The following is a 17760-nucleotide window of genomic DNA, read 5'->3' on the forward strand; positions in this document are numbered from 1 at the left end:
CACTGCTATTTTTTGTTTTCTGACAGGCGACAATTTGGAATCGAAAAATAAATAAAAATGGGAAATAGCGCTACTAAAACTGCACAGCTACAGGCAGCTGTTCCAGAAAATGTATCTAATACAGAAAAGCCGCCAAAGTGCAAAGCTTGCTGTGCATGTCCCGAGACTAAGAGGGTGCGGGATGCCTGGTAAGTGAAACTTTGAGGTTATTATATTTTTCTCTGATGCAATTAAAAATATTACCACTCATTTTTGTAAGGGCACACAAAGTAATGATTTCTTACCTCAGATAAGTTTCACATTTGGCGTTTAGTTATATGAAATATCCACGTTATATAGCTAACAAAGTATTTCTCTATGTTTATATTGAATATTATAGAAAAGTGTATAATATACGATATATACAACGATATTCATCTAATTTAACAAGGAAAAACCAATTTGACTCAAATTTAGTCACATAATGACACATTATGGCTATCTAGAGAATGCTATTCTAACTGAGGGATGTTTGCAAACCTCACTTCAACCCGTCATCTTAGTTTGGTACATAGTCTGTGATACCTTTGATAATGTTTATGACAGTATTGTTTCCGAAAGAAAACACCGATTTCTCTCGAAGAGGTATGGCAATCGTAATGATTTTAGGCTTGACACATTGCCAATTCTTCATAATGTGGAAATAAACTTAAAGAAAAATATAATTTTATTTAGTTGTATAATAAATTTTTGCCTTTGGCAGCCGCCGCGATTCATCAAAATATGTTTGCATCTCGCTCGTGCCAAGTACAGCAAACCCCCCTTAAGGTTGAGATGGGTACCGCATTATTGGAGGGAACGTTATAGAGGGGTTAATGTTTCAAATTGTATTTTTACATTTAAACTTGCGGAAAATAAATGAGTCATCATTAAATCAAAATGCAATTTAAAATCATTTACTCCCTATAACGTTCCCTCAAATTAAGCGGTACTTATCACATATTTATAGGGGATTTATATTATCCACTGACACTTCGTGATGGAATTGCATTTTTAATTTATTATTAGATTAAAACCAATATTTTTAGCTTTTCCACTTTTTTATTTGACCGGCTGGTCAAATAAAAAAGTGGAAAAGCTAAAAATATTGGTTTTAATCTAATAATAAATTATTTATAGGGGGTTTACTGTATTACGAAAGTTACTAAAGCGCTTGAGATAAAGACAGAAGCATACTAAAAATAACTGTTTTATAGTAATTGCATATTATATTGAATATGTCATATCCTTCAAAACTTAAACGATTTTTTCTATCAGACATTAGATACTTACCCCAATGTTGATATATGAAGATATAGTTTACAATATATATGGTTTGTTACTTAAATATCTAATAAATAAATGCATAATTTCATTAATTGATTCAACAGTCACTTTCTGGTAATATCAATCCATTTTTAATTTAACTTTCACTCGGTAAAAACCACTATTTTTAAAAATTTATCAACGTCCCAAGGACTTAACTCTAAAATACAGACTTAGCTTCACATACCGTGTTTGAAAATGATGCGGAATGCATTGAAACACGAGTCACAATAGATGTGAAGAATTAGTGGTATTTACTAAGTAAAACTTGAATTAAAGTCCCACTTAATTTCATTCCGAAATTCATCAGTGGAAATATTTATTTATTTTATTTTATTTTTTCAGCATCGTTGAAAACGGACAAGAAAACTGCACCAAACTTATCGAAGACCACAAGGAGTGTATGAGAAAAATGGGATTTAATATCTAACTACTTCAAACATAGAAAGTTTGATCTTATGTTATAACAAAGTCGTGTTTCTAGTGATTTAAGTTAATATTTTCATTGTTGATCATGTGAAGTAATAATGTAACTCGTAGCAAATATAATTTCTAAATGGGAGCTGTAATTGGTTTCGACATAATAGTATTCATGTCACTCTATAAATACTTATGTATTAGTTTGTTTTAATATCCTTATTACTTTGTCATGTGGCATAACTAAACTCTCATTTAATTTTGCTTATTTAGCTTTTTTATTAGAAAGATGTGAAATGCATTTCATTTTCTACACTGAGCAAAAATTTTATTCAATAACATTCTTTTGTTTTTTGTCATCTAATAAAACAAAAATAAAATAATTTTTATTGATTTTATAAACTATTTGTCACTACAAGACAATATTTTGATTCCGAAGAAACAGTATAATTTGTAGATATTAATTAAGTTTGCAGAATTTTAGCTGAATCGGCAATATGAAGGGCACTGTTATTTAGTCGGCTTTGAACTGATAATAAAGGCACATGCCCGAAGATGCTAATTTCGTTTTTCTAGGTTACTATGTCATGTTTCATCAGTATGTGTTATTTAAGCCATCGTACGACTGCATTATAGCATAAATGTCAAGAAGAGGCCCTAATGATGCCGCGTATAACCCAACAGTACCTCAATGACAGTGGAAATTTAACAAATTCAATTCATGGTGTCAGGTTTTGATAAAAACTTTGAAATTAATAGTAATGTACTGTGATTATAACTGGACTGTATTTATTAAGTTTATTTTCATTTTTATTTTTCTGTAACTTTTAATAATACACATGGAAACTGATATTCAAACATTGCAACTCCGTAGCACTAATATTACTTTCAATGTAATTATTATTTATTTTATCAGACACTGGTTAATTCACCCTATGGATGAGATGTCAATATTCTAGGTGTCTCAACTTGATATAACACATGATGGAAGTCTGAGCATCCCAGGGCTTACGACCTGGCATTTGGCTGGTTTAAGCGATTCAAATGGAGCCAAGCCATATAAATACTTAACAATTACTCAACTGATGGTGTCACAATCAGCCATACTTCCAAATCTATGAAAATGCCACCCACATATGGAAGGTATCCGAGCGCATTGCATATATACAGGTTTCAAAAATGAATGCAATTTGGATGTTCAATAATTGGCAGAATGGTGAATGTTAAAGTGATCGTTTAAACTTGCCAAATGCCAGGTCGTAAGCACTGGTATGCTCAGACTTCCACCTTCTTTCATATAAAAAGAATGATAGATGTTTCATATTGATTTGAGACACCTATAATATTACATATTTTCACTTAAATCTGAATTATATTAAGTGGTGGTTTTCTTTGAAATAGAAACTTGACAGTTTTTTTTGTTGTGTTATGATAATTATCTGAAGGGTTTTGCTTGTCTTAATTGGGTCACAGCAGCTCTTAATTTATGTCCTATTAAAACTTCCTGGTTTTTAAATTTCCATAGTAAATAACAGTTGTCTCCTAGTCTGACTTCTTCCTGGCTCCATTCCAACTTATCGTCTTTGTAGACTGTTGGCGTCAGCTCTCATCGTCCTCAGGTTGTAGGTCCTTCTACCATGGACAATGTCACCTAGGCCATGCTTTCGAACCATTTTTTCATGTGCAGGGGCGTGCATTCCATGAAGGCAGAAAAGCAGTGCCTATCCTAACTTACCCACGTGACATATAAAAACGCAACCAGTACCTACCCTACCTTAGTAAGTAGTAACTAGCTTACCTTACTACCTCCCTCTACTGCCTACCCTAATTAATTCTCTTTGCACGCCACTGATCTGATATGAAGCATCCATGATTTTTTTGGTCTTCCTCTAGATGTCTTTCGAGGAAGATCCATGGCAATTGCCTGGTACACAACATGTTTTCCTAGTGTGTATGGAAGACATATCTTAATAATTTGTAAATGTATATTATTTATACTAAGATAATCCCTTATAACATCATCTTGTCTCATTGGTGTCTTTAAACTGTTATTCCCTTGCAAAACTACCTTAAAAGGGCATTATGGAAGTTCGATGTACTCTCTCAATTAATAAAAGTTACTACAAAGTCCATTTTAGGATGGTTTATTTTAGTTTTCTTGTGATTGTAATTTAAATATAATTGTCATTGTTACAGCCGCCTGCACGTGGATATATTAATTTTGTGTATATTATTTATTGCAGTATTGTAAATATAAAAGTAGTGTTTGCAAATAAATAAACATTAGCGAAATTAACAATTTGTATTATTTATTTTTATTGACATCTCAACTTAGATCAGTTGCATGCTGCCGGTGTGATGGCACCACTGCTCAGTCTGTGGAACACGTACTGAGATCTTGCCCAATGTTTGAGCGAAACAGGTGGATTCTCCAACTGGAGTGTGATGCTCACAACATCGACTCCCTGAACCCGCAGGAAATGCTAAGAAGCGAAGTCGTCACCAAGTTGTACATGGACTATCTGGAAATATAGTTATGGAGATGAAAAACTACAATGAAGGAGGATAAACGTCGGAGCCGGGAATTTGTAGAACGACTATAACCAATATTTACTGAGCTAAAGTGTAGTGGAATGGAGTGGCTGAACGCTGCTCTACCCTCTTTTTTTCTCTCCCACATAATGCATACTGGAAAGCACTATAGTAAAAGTGTAAGAATCCCTTACATGTAGTATGACCTTGCTTTTATAAGCAGAGTGCAAAAAAGGGAAAGAAGAAAAAAAAAACATAGATTAGTATTTCTCAAAGTGGGCGATAACGCCCTCTTGTGGGCGTTTTAGAAGACTTTTACAGCGCATGAGAAGCCCAAAGAGACAGATAGAAGTGCTAAGAAGTAAGGTATATATTTTTCTTCCTTCCCTCTTTCGATGATGGGACATTCTGGCAATTTTATTTTCCCCTTTGACGAGAAATTTTGATAGGGGGGCGGCAGATTTAAATAGTTTGGGAACCTGTGATACAGATGAAGAAGAATATGGAAGTCTGTGTATTTACAGGGCTTATAACCTGCCTTAGGCTGGTTTAACTGATCATCTTATACACATGTAACATTCACCACTCTACCCATGATTCATAACCACACCACACTGCTCAAATTTCGGAATTTGTATCTATCCTTCAATTAACACATTCTTTCACATGTGAGTTCTCGGAACCATCTACGGTTAAGTTAACTAAGCTTTTTATTTAGCAGAGACCTTCATGAACCGTATGTAAGGGTGAAGACTGACCGGAGCATTTCGTCGTAACGTATTAAGATTCTTACCTTAAGATTCTTCCTGGATTGTTTTATATACTAAGAGATGCCTAAAAATACGATTTTTAATTTTTAATATACTTAAAGTTTGACCAGTTATTTTTTTCACAATTTTTTGAGTATGTCCAAATCTTTGTTCACAAATCTGGGTTTTTAGGAGTTATTACAGGGCTTACGACCTGTCATAGGCTGGTTTATGTGATTACTATAAAGACATGTAACATTCACCATTTTACCCATGATTAACAACCACACTACTCATTGAATTATTTCATCATATATATAATTACACTTTTAAATTTACAATAACGTTTCCTTACTGGGTTTTTCTGTGATGAGGGCACATCTTACAACTATTGTACAAAGAGTATATATTAGTTATTAGTGAGTCATGTAATCGTGGATGATATGGCCGAATGACACGGTCTATTTCTTATATACCCACCTCCACTATCCAATTATTAATAACTCTATTATTCCGTTTTTAATCTTTTATAGGTAATTGGGGGTAGGTTAGGTAAATAATTGGTTTGCCGTGAGTCATGGATGATATGGCCGAATAACCCGATCTATTTCGTTTCTACCAAACTTTATTACCAATTTTTATCAGCTGTTTTATAAATTACTTCGTTTTTAATGATTTTTAAACAATTGGGAGTCGGTTAAAGAGTTTTATTGCGATCTATTCAATGTTTCTTCGACCAAATATGGTATATGTTTGATGTGTCTGCGTTTTTGATCTTATGGTTCTATAAATATTTTCATTTAACTTACGGACTTCCATATTCTTCTTCATATTTGATGAGATGTCAAAAAATAATATGAAAAATAACTCCTAAAATGGAGATAATCCAGATTTGTGAACAAGTATTTGGACACCCTCAAAATGTTGTAAATAAACTACCTGGTCAAATTATAAGCTAAAATAATAAAAATGAAAATGATATTTTCTGGCGTTTCTCATGCATGTGATTATAATCCTGGATTTGTACCTCACATACTAATAGTTTCTGCTCAATAAAAAACTTCATTTCATCTCACCAATAGATGTCTCTAGTGAAGTTCTAGTGATTCAAGAAGAAGGTTTCTTAATTGGTTCATATTTGCATATAGAACTTCCAAGAATTTGAAGGGTGTGGTTGTCAATAATGGGTAGAATTGGTGAAAGTTACACGTGTGTAAAGTGATCACTTAAACCAGCCTATGACGGTCGTCAGCGCCGTAAATGCCCAGACTTCCATATTCTTCTTCATCTTTGATGAGATGTCAAAAAATAATAGTTTGTTATTGGTGATAGTACCATTACAAAAAATACAAACTCCATTCGAATTAGCTTCATCACCAACACTGACGCGGTAAGCATTATCAATTTGAATCTTAAACGTTTCGTATTAAATTTGTGTACATGTTCGGCTGATTGTGCGTTCTTTGGGTCAAAGACTAGCGGCGTTCTGTTGTGTCAGTTGTGTTTCGATAAAACTATTACAAAACCTCGAGTTTTTGTAATAATTTGGAAGTTTATCGAATTATGAAGTACAACAAGAGACCTGTTGATGGGGCCGACGAGGATTCGGGAAATGAGTCTCCCGCCCTCGGCAGTTCTGTGGAATCGAGATATAGCTATGGGTTAGTACAAACAATAAACCAATATTTACAATCCATATCTTATGTTTCTAATATTTGTGTTTAAATTGTTTAGTCAATAATAACACACGTTATTAATGTCTAGCTGCATTCCCCACATTTTTTTTCGATCACACTATTGGATCACACTTCAATATTATTGAATTTTCTATAATGTTCTAATCGTACAACTTTTTTTTCAAATCGTAGGCATCTTCAGAATATTTTAAATATAAATAATTTGAATAGTAGTAAACCCTTCTTTTACGATTAAAAACAATAATGACCCGCAAAGAATTTTAAAAGGCCTGCCTGCAGGTAGGATAGTAAAGATAGTTATGAAAAATACGTCATAAATACCCAAACCAATTGAAAACAAATGTTTTTTTAAATTAACTCTCAATTGCCTTTTTTCAAACATAAAATTTCTTAATTGTCGTCCAAATAAACAGGGATAAACGAACATTTAGTCATCATGGTTATTTTTTTGTTATTTTAGGTTTATTTACAATCTTTTTTAAGGATATTGCATTATTGACTCATTATATTTTATCCTCTTGTTGTTTATTTTCGGGATTCTAAAAATCTTCCACGTTTTATCGCCCATCTTCCCTACGATTGGATTTCTCGATTTTAGTCGATGTCCTTAAATGCACCCTAAAATTATCTGACTCTTATCGATTTAAATAGATCGTTATTTCAAAAATATGATTTGAATCACCCTACGCTACTTTTATTAGGTACCTTGGTGCCATATTTGTTTGTATGATGTATTTTGTTTGTTATATGTCATCATTTTACCTAAGTGCGTATTGAATAATAAATAATCATTATCGCTCTATCGTGGATAACATTTACATTAATTTGTGGAAACAAACCGTTTACGTTTATTCGTTGGTTGTCATAAAATTTATATTAAAAATGCCTGTTCAAAATGGTATTCTAGAATAATACCATGAATTATATAAATAAATGATTCCACAAACACATTTTTAGAATTCAATAAAAAAAACGTAAAATCTAAACCACGAAATCGGAAACGGAAATTTTGAAAACGGTAACGAACGACAAAATATTTATTATAACCTATTCACATAAATAATCAAGGCAACCAAAAATATTTCGTACACAAAAACCAATTTTAGATTCCATTTTTGTTTCCAATATTCTTACGTACCTACATGAGAAGAATGCAAGCAAATTTAATGCATCAATTTAGTACCTACCTGTAATTGTTTTTAGATGCCTTTTAGTGTGGGGTTGTGGTCCCATGGTTAGTGTCGCGGACTCTTAAGTCAGAGTTTCTCGATTCGAACCCACTCTACCCCAATTTGATGCATTTTTCTAATAATGAGCCATATATCATAGAAATATTATGAAATTGAAATATTTGTGTAAATAATAAAAACACAAATATTTCTCTTTTTAAAAACTATTGAGAAGTTGATAAAGTATACAGTACTTTACCTGTATTGCTACTCAAGTACTGTAATATTAGATTGAAATGTAAAAGGCGCACACAACGTAACTACTGTAGTGTAAACTGCTAAGTATGTACTGTATTACAAATTTCTCGTCTAATCCGAACTTTTCCAAATCCGAACAGGCCACAGCCCCAATAAGTTTGGATTTTCGGGGTTCCACTATATATGAGCAAAAGGGCTTTTAACAACGTCCTCTGTCATTTTTTCAGACGTTATCAATGTACTGAACACCCTGTATGTTTTGATTGCAAAACTAATGAAGCAAATTTCACTTGTAGCGTGTAGACTACGTAACACTGGTGGCGAATTATTCCATCATCCATTATCATTATTTATTACTTTCGAATATCTGAGTATCAGCCGTTACGGTTTATTTTGGTAACCTCAGCGTGATTAAAAAGTTGTTAAACGCGATTAAAACTATGATATTCAATTATTATAAAAAGGAGAAAAAACATTATACTTGTAATTATTATCTACGCAATATTAAATAATGTATTATTATAGTATGTATACATTTATCTATTTGGTTGTGCATAAAACTTATGTCAAAAGTTTTCCATACATTCTAAGGTAGTTTGGATCTATTGACATTTTTGGCATTTTTGACAGATGAAAAACAATATGGAAGTCTAGGTATTTACAGGACTACCGACCTGTCGTAGACTGGTTTGAGATTACTCAAATCAACCATAGATATTGCCGCAAACTCTCACGTGAAGCGACGTATGAATTATATCATAAATATATATATTATATATATATATATATATATATATATATATATATATATATATATATATATATATATATATATATATTATATATATATATATATATATATATATATATATATATATATATATATATATATATATATATATATATATATACAGTATCTACTCAATGAATTAGGGCCACCCATTATTTTTTTGAATACTCTGAAATCTTTTGGATTATTATATTTATTTTACATAAATACTTTAAGTTTTCTATTGACATCTAATATCATGTATATTACCTTCAATAATATGTTAAATATACCTGGATTATTTAAGCCTTTACAAAATTTCAAACCCTTTTTCTGAGAAAGGTCCCTAATTAGCACAGGTAGACAGATAGTTGAAAGTTCAAAAAATAGTCCTATCTCATTTATTAGTGAAGTTTCTTGAGTTCTGGTTGTTGTTTTGTTCAGAGAGGTTATATAGTTATCGTGTCTTGTGAAAAAAACTTAATTTTTAATTTTAGTTCATAAAGTATAATTTTTTTTTGTAAACACAAGTGTTTTTTTTGAAAAGGACAAAATGGGAAAAAGTAAAGACATTTCTGAGGAAAAAAAGTCTAGTGTTATAGTGATACTGAAATTAGGAATACTATCTAATAGAGAAATTTCAAAAAAAGAAAACGTTTCTCGTCAAACAGTGGACCGAATTTCAAAATCAATAAAAAATCAGTCACCCGCCACCAGCAATCGGCGAAAGAACTGTCGTAGGATTAGAAAAACAACACCGAGGACTGATCGAAAAATCGTTCAAAGTGCCTTAGAAAACCGTAGTGCATCAGCAAAAACATTAAAAATAAAATTGGAAGAAGAGGGTATAAATATATCGGTATCAACACTGAGGCGACGTCTTTACGAAGTAAATCTAAAATGCAGGCGCCCTGTAAAAGTACCAAAATTGACACCATGAATGAAAGCGGATCGATTAAAATGGGCCAGGCTACATCGAAATTACTCGGTAGATGATTGGAAAAAGGTATTTATTTAAATTGAATTTTCAACATATCATTTTAGTAAATAAACTTATATATTTGAATTAAACTTAAATTTTCATTATTTTTCAGGTCATCTTTAGTGATGAGTGCCAGTTAGAAGCCGCGACAGAGAGCCGTCGATTCGTCAGGAGAACACCAATGGAACGTTACAATGAGGCCTGTGTGGTAAAAGTTATCAAACACCCCCCTGCAACAATGATATGGTCATGTATTATTAACAATTTACCTGGGCCGTTGTTTTTCGTGGAAGGAACAATGAACCGAAATTCCTATAAGCAGGTCCTCGAACGAATTTTATTGCCCTTCTACCATACACTCGACCCAACAGAAGGTCCATACACCTTCATGCAGGATGGGGCACCTTGCCACCGGGCTAAATCAATAATAAAAATTTTGTCTAACAAAAATCTGCCCTTGCTCCCCTGGCCTGGAAATTCTCCGGACCTTAATCCTATAGAAAACGTATGGAGCATGTTAAAAATAAGGTATACTCATTTCCAAATCCGACAGTAGACTATCTAAAAAAAAATATTCAAAAAATTTGGTCAGAAGACGAAGAAATAAAAAACATGATAAAACAGTGCATTTTAAGTATGCCAAAAAGAATTGAGGCAGTTATTTCTGCCAAAGGTGGAAATACTAAATACTAACTATATTTATATGAAAATATATGCATAATTTAAGCGTAATAAAGTTTTCATGTGTAAATAAAATTCAATTTTGTTTTATTCAAGGTTTTCTCTGAGTTATTCCTGTTTGAATTGAGAAATTGCGTGAAATTCTGCGTGGCCCTAATTCATTGAGTAGATACTGTATATATATAATAATAATAATAAAACCCTTATCCGCACCCCAATGGTGCATAGGGCACTGTGTCATGTAAACGCAGTGTTATCTTGATCGTGTACACATGAAGGAAGGGTGATTAGCCCTCCGCTTCAGGTACCAGTCCATGGTAATATTGAATAAATATTACAGTGAAAAAATCACTCATATTTATTTTACCCCCCTTAGGAATCGAACCCGGGACCTCCAGAACGGTAGCTGAGCGTGCTGACCATTACATTACTTACATTAGCGCCCTTGAGGTATTTTTTTACGAAAATGGCGCTATATAAGTTATCCAAATTTATTATTATTATTATTACACTACGGAGGCGGACATATATATATATATATATATATATATATATATATATATATATATATATATATATATATATATATATATATATATATATATATATATACACACACACACATATATATATATATATACACAAATATAAGTATAAAATTGCAATATTAATTATTAAAATCAGTCGTGAGTTGTGTTTACATTAGTTACACATATCAAATATCTTTATTTAATTCAAATATCTTATCGTGCTTTTTTTTTTAATTATCTAGTTGTCAGTTACATATTAAAAAAATGTTATTTTTTTGTTGCTGTGTGATTTTAAAGAACTATATATTTTTCCCAACTTCAAAACAATTATTTTTATTAATAATGTAATCAAAATAGTTTTATGTAATTAGTAAAGAATTTCAAATACAATTACTTCTACTGCTACTACAGTAACTGCCGTCACGCCGTTTCCTGTAGGGGTAGGCATAGAGGATGGAACGCCACATTCTTCTGTCTTGACATACACTTCTAGCTTCCTTCACGTCCACACATCTAGTCATACATGCCCTCCGCTTACGTAGACTTTTGACACCACCAGATTATAGGTTTTGATTGTTCTGGTCGTGCCAACCGTCCTCGTTCTGTTCTCCCGTTCACAGTTGCAAATAAAATTTCTTCATTATCATAGTCATTCTCTCGTTATCTATTGGCTCCACATATCCATACCACCTTAAAGAACTATTCTTAATCTTTTTAATTATCCCTAATTCAGCCTTACATTCCTTTCTAATATATTCATTTTTAATTCTGTCTTACACTGATTTTTCCACACATTCGTCTGAGGTAAGCCATTTCAACAGCATTCATTCTGCTTTCATCCTTCCTTTGCCAATTCCATATTTTGCTTCCATACATCAGTGTCAGTACCAGCACTCTATTGTGAACCGCCAGTTTAGCTTCCATGGACATATTTTTACTTGCAATCATTGTTTTCAAAACACCATTTATTATATTCCCTGCATTCACCCTTCTCTCAATATCTTTATCCATTTTGTTCATCCCTTGAGAATTTTTGTCCGCCTCCGTAGTGTAATGGTCAGCATGCTCGCCTACCGTTCTGGAGGTCCCGGGTTCGATTCCCAGGGGGGTTTAATAAATATAAGTGATTTTTTCACTCTAATATTACACTGGACTGGTACCTGAAGTGGAGGGCTGATCACCTTTCCTTCATGTGTAATCGATCGAGATAACACTGCGTTTATATGAAGCAGTGCCCTATGCACCATTGGGGTGCGGTAAGGGATTTATTATTATTAGATATAAAATTTCTAGCACTTGTTCCATACATTAATTCATCTTATAGTATTATCTTGTTGTTTCAAATAAATACTGGGCCGCGAAATTTGATTTGGACCTATCAATTCTCTTTTTATCACACTCGTATATCTATGTCCTTGACTTTAGTTCAATCATATGACATTTTAATACGTCATTCTATCAAAATACTGTGGATAATAATACGAATAAGATTTCGTTTATTTTATTCACCGATTTTTTCTAAATTGTACGCAATAACAAAATAGTGTCCGTATATCGAAAATGTACATTAAGCAAAGCAATACTTTTTACTTACTAACTACCACGCCGCTTGCATAGGGGTAGGCAGAGAGAATAGAACGCCATACCACTCTGTCTTTGCAAACAATTATTCACCTCTTCCACATTCATGAATCTCCTCATACATACCCGTCGATTATTTCGGCTCCTGGATAGAAATTGTTGTCATGGTTGTTTAATATTTATTTTAAAATATGTGTCGGGTTGCGGTCCCGCGGTTAGTGTCGCTGACTCAAGAGTCAGAGTTTCTCGGTTCGAACCTACTCTATCACAATTTGATACCTATTTCTAATAATGAGCCGCTTAGGCTCACAGAAATAGTATGAAATTTAAATATTTGTGTAAATAATAAAAACTCAAATAGCTCCCTTTTTTAAATAAAAATAACACTCGTATAATACCACTTTTTGAGTTTATCAATATTTTTTACTTATTATTTATTTTGGAATCGCATATCGCTCACTCCTTTCAACAAAGTCATTTATCAAAAATCGTCAATTTTCAGTTGTACATGTTTTCGGAATGCCCAGAAAATGTACTATATCCCAGCAAAAGCGGCATATTTTTAACTTAATATTTACCTGCTACAGGGCAGAAAGTGTTGTTTTTGCATTTTAAATAAAAGGTATTGTTTAATTTTTTTTTTTAAATATACTAAATATTTTTTAAATGGAGAAAAAACCTTCAGGTTTTACCTAAAAAGATCTGTTTCACAGTAAAAAGCTCAATAAGTGGCTTGATATTTATTTTTAATACATTTTATTATATTCTTAAACTTTAAAAACGATCTCCTGAAAAATCAAGTTTTTTTATAAATGACGTTGTCGAAAGGAGTCATCGATATGTGTATAACTTGATGTAACTGCTCCGACTCTTGACTTGTTACTGCTCTGTTGAAATCCCAAATAAAAATTAGTAAAAAATAATCATAATAAATAAATAAAATCATAAGTAGTCCGCCACACTTAAGATTTAGTTTTCTACTTGCCTAAATTTTTAGCAACAGTAAAAAAAGGAATAATATATCGATTCATAAATGATGACGGTCAAAGATAAAGTGTCATTAGCATCCATATTTGTTAGCATAAAAACGTATTTTTTTTATTAATATAAAATGACCCCTATAGCCAAGGATGTTTTCGAAGATTATGTAGCGGGTTCAAGAATATACTATATAGGTACTGCTCGATATCTGAGAAGAGCTCGTTCTCTTTTTAAACAATGCGCCGTTTTCAAATTTTGAATATGGAGCATAAAAATGTATACAAATTTTTTATGCCTACCTAACATGGTTTTTGACTAAAAAAATATAATCAGAAAACAGCATTTTACCAATATTATCGTATCGAATGAGAATATTCTTTCATTAATTTACTCGACTAAGTAGCTATATGGTGATATCTATCCATTTTTAATTAAAATTTTACTTCGTAAAACCTTCTCTTCGTCCTTCAACGTCCCAAGGATACAACTTTAAAATTAAGACACGTATTTCAAACACAATACGGTGTTTGAAAATGATGCGGAATGCATCGATACTCGATCTCAATAAATAGTGGCGTTTACCGAATAAAATTTCAATTGAAAAAAGAAAATATAATTTAGTGACGAAAATATTCATACGTCAAAAATATATCAAATACACACACCTCCGGTATATTTTTCCATATAATTTCACCCTATTTCAGCACGTACTGTACCCATGTACAGCATATTAATTCATATAAGAATAAAATTGGTGTTGTGTATGTACGCAAATATATTTATATTTATAATTGTACCATTTACAATCAATCAAATTATTACTGTTAAAGTCATTATTATTCAATAGTTTTTTTTAAAAGAATATTGTAATAATAATAAATTATTCACAAATATACACGCAAAATAGAAAGAAAAAAAGTATTTTTCTAATTAGGAAAGAAATAGATCTCAGAAATCAAAGGAATCAAATCTTTTTAGACTTGGGAGATCGAATTAAAAAACCGAATTAAATAACGTTTTCTTTAAAAGACTAAACCCGTTCGCTGGTCAAATAAAATAAAAACTGAGAAACTCATTTATTTGTTGTATTCAACGCAGTTCTACCAAGAAATGTCGGTAAAAAACTCCATTTTTCTAATTTTACTAAATAGACTGTTAGTAAGTAGTGATGTGACGTACGAGTAACTGTTACTTTATCGATTATCCGATTCGGATGGTATTCGTTACTTTTTCTCGAATCGATTACTCATGTCATGTAAACGTAGTTTTTATTTAATTTGTTTTTAAAATGTGTTAATGTTATAACAAAATAAGTTACAGAACAGTGAATATTTGTAGATAAATAAGTACTAAAAATGTGCGAATTTATTCAAGGTTCGCTCTTGAACCGTTTGGGTATGGTTCAAGTACATATTTCCCATGTTTATATACGAGTATGAGCTAGAAGATATTATTTTTTCATTTCAGTCTCTTTGCGAATCAGTTCTCCGAGTCATCAGACTGTGAACACTCTACGCCCAGATTCCCGCTTCAGCATCCCAGCCAGAGGTACGGTTTACAATTTAAAAAATACTCAATAAATCAAGTAAATATTTATTTAATTTAAATGTAAAATAGTGATATAGTGTGTGATTTTAATGGAAACACCTTTATATAACGTAAGTACTAATTTTTTTCTCTAATTCTTTTTTTAAATACCTACAGTATTGTATCATTTAAACAGATTCTTTTTTTAAAAATATTTTTTTAAAGTTCGTCAACAGAGTACGCAAACTATGCGGTAATCCTGACCACGCGGTAGGTTCGCAAGTTTTGCAATTTTTATTTTTGCGGTCGAAACATCGGATAGTGAAATAACTAATGACGCCGCGTGACGTTAAAAAATATATACATATATTACAATAAAAATTAAGAAAGCATAATAATTTATATCATTTAAAAAAATATATATATTAAGCCTCCTCTTGTTTACGAGTGATTTTCATTATAATTATATTATATTATTATATTGTAATTATTTCGTTCTATCTGAAATAGATATACTGAAATCGCTTCTAGATTTAACGATCTCAATGCATTCTAGCTTTCGTTTATCGAAAATAGGCCATTTACTGCGCGTGTTTCAATCAAGACTTACTATCCTCAGATTAATTAAATTTCATTTAAGTACATGCAATACATAAAATTAGATTTATCTACTGTCTTTCTTTAAGATTTGAATATTTTCTGGATTTAACTTCAAAGGACTCGTACAAATTAGCATTGTCCAAGTTTCACAAACTGCGAATGCCCTAGCTATTCAATTCAATTTATTTCTTTACAATTAACATACACATTACAAATTTAAAATTTAAAGCGTAAACATTCAAATACATTAAAATCGAAAATATGTTAGAATACTATTGCTAAAGTATAGAAGAATCCCGCTTCGGAAAACTCATTCAGACACATGGAACAGATCAATATCCAATGAGATATTGTTCAATATAGCGGTAGCTATTGTTCCGATTCTCCTTTACTTATTAACAATTCCATCATTTTTCGTATAATGTTAATGTTCTTCATTCCGAGCTCTTTCACGTCTGCATCTCTTCAAACTTACATATTCCACTCTTCTCAGTTTCTGATCCCAAGACTGATCACCCTGTCAAGCTGATGCCGTTCTCCATGCACTTTTTGGATGCGAATAGTGGTCCAAAAGAAGATTTCATGGATGAGTCAATTAAATTACTCGATTTATTTTTTAATGTAGTGGAGACCTTTAATCTAGTTACAGGGAAATATTTCTCTCATATTTCTTCACCTGTCAAGAAATTGGAGTTCTTAAAAACCCAAAATGTGAAAAATGAGCGTGGATTCCCACTTAATTTCTAAAGACGAGAATTTTTAAAATCCGACAACAGCTTGAAACAAAATATTCCCCCCCCCCCTCATCAACGGAGATTTTATCGAAACAACTAAAAAAAATATACCTCTGGGTTGAAAAACAAATTGGCAACACTGAATATTAGTTTTCAACTTAGTGGAATATCCAAGTCAAAAAATATTGTTTGTTGTTATAATATTTAAAGTGCCTTATTGATTTGTCAGTTATGTAGATAATAGTGCTATGTTTGAATGCCCTACTACTACTAAATGTAAAATAGTTTAATGACTGTATTCCACGGTCAATTGTATAATAATAATTATTGTTGATAAACCTACCTAAATAAATTGATATAATTGTATTATTTATTTGGTAGGATGAAATAAAAACAGCGCCTGGCCACTTTTACTATAAAGAATACCACCAATTTTGATTATTTGTTAAAACTCTTAATTTATAAATATAGTTAATTTTAAATTTAATCACTCAAGGCGATAAATAAAAACTATTTAATAAAGAAGCATCTTTTAACATTTCCATTAAAAAAATATTAAATTCTGTAATAAGTCGGAAATAATGAAGTAAACCAATACACTTCATGGAACTTTGTAAATTCGTATCTATCACTCGATTGACTGAAAAAAATTAGATACAAAGTATCATTTACATGTAAATTTTTAATATTTTGACAATGATTTACCGGTTGAAAGTGAATATGTACGAATAAAGATATTTAAACCATATTAAATACAGCATAAATTTTATTCACCTAAAAGGTATGTTAACCTAGGTAGAGCATTTTATTTTATAAAATTAGATAGCTACTTATATTTTTTGCGTAGTAAATACTTACGTTTTCGCTCAACCAATCAGAGGTGTGTTCTTTAATGTTTTGATTGCCATATCTGACATTTTCGAACATTGTCGAAATAACATTAGAGGGTCGCGTCATCGCGAGTATCTTTTTGATCGAAACCAGACGTTCCTGGGGTTTTATTCGCTTTTACTTATCATACGTGTATTCTCCGATTCCGTTTACGGAAAAATCCAACATGCCCGTGGCTACTTCTAATGTCTACCAGTTTAAAATCATCTTGAAAGGAAGCGTACCTAAAATCTGGCGGCGCATACAAGTACCAGAGAAGTATAATTTCTTTGAATTTCACGGAGCTGTTCAAGATGCCATGGGATGGCAAGATCAACA

General features: G+C 31.8%; 2 protein-coding genes across 4 annotated transcripts in view; both read left to right on the forward strand.

Moving 5' to 3' along the window:
• The first annotated feature begins 1 nt into the window (after position 1).
• On the forward strand, positions 2-4057 carry Cox17 (Cytochrome c oxidase copper chaperone COX17). The gene is made up of 2 exons (XM_088260378.1): positions 2-188; positions 1690-4057. Exons 1-2 carry the CDS (start codon positions 58-60, stop codon positions 1772-1774), a joined length of 216 nt encoding a protein of 71 aa, XP_088116504.1. The 5' UTR covers positions 2-57; the 3' UTR covers positions 1775-4057.
• A 2342-nt stretch (positions 4058-6399) lies between these two features.
• LOC148309289 (sodium-coupled neutral amino acid transporter 9 homolog) overlaps positions 6400-17760 on the forward strand; it is a 36613-nt gene continuing 25252 nt past the window's right edge. Inside the window, exons 1-2 of one of the 3 annotated variants that reach the window (XM_088260414.1) lie at positions 6400-6703; positions 15158-15238. In XM_088260414.1, the coding sequence (XP_088116540.1) occupies positions 6606-6703; positions 15158-15238 (179 nt within the window). In that variant the 5' untranslated portion in view covers positions 6400-6605. Of the gene's footprint in view, positions 6704-15155; positions 15349-17760 lie in introns of those variants that run through there. The other 2 variants (XM_088260415.1, XM_088260416.1) reach the window with 2 other exon arrangements.

This window comes from Brachycentrus maculatus, unplaced genomic scaffold (assembly GCF_059751285.1).
Source record: "Brachycentrus maculatus isolate JH-2025_06_01 unplaced genomic scaffold, ASM5975128v1 h1tg000134l, whole genome shotgun sequence".
In the NCBI taxonomy this organism is placed as follows: domain Eukaryota; kingdom Metazoa; phylum Arthropoda; class Insecta; order Trichoptera; family Brachycentridae; genus Brachycentrus; species Brachycentrus maculatus.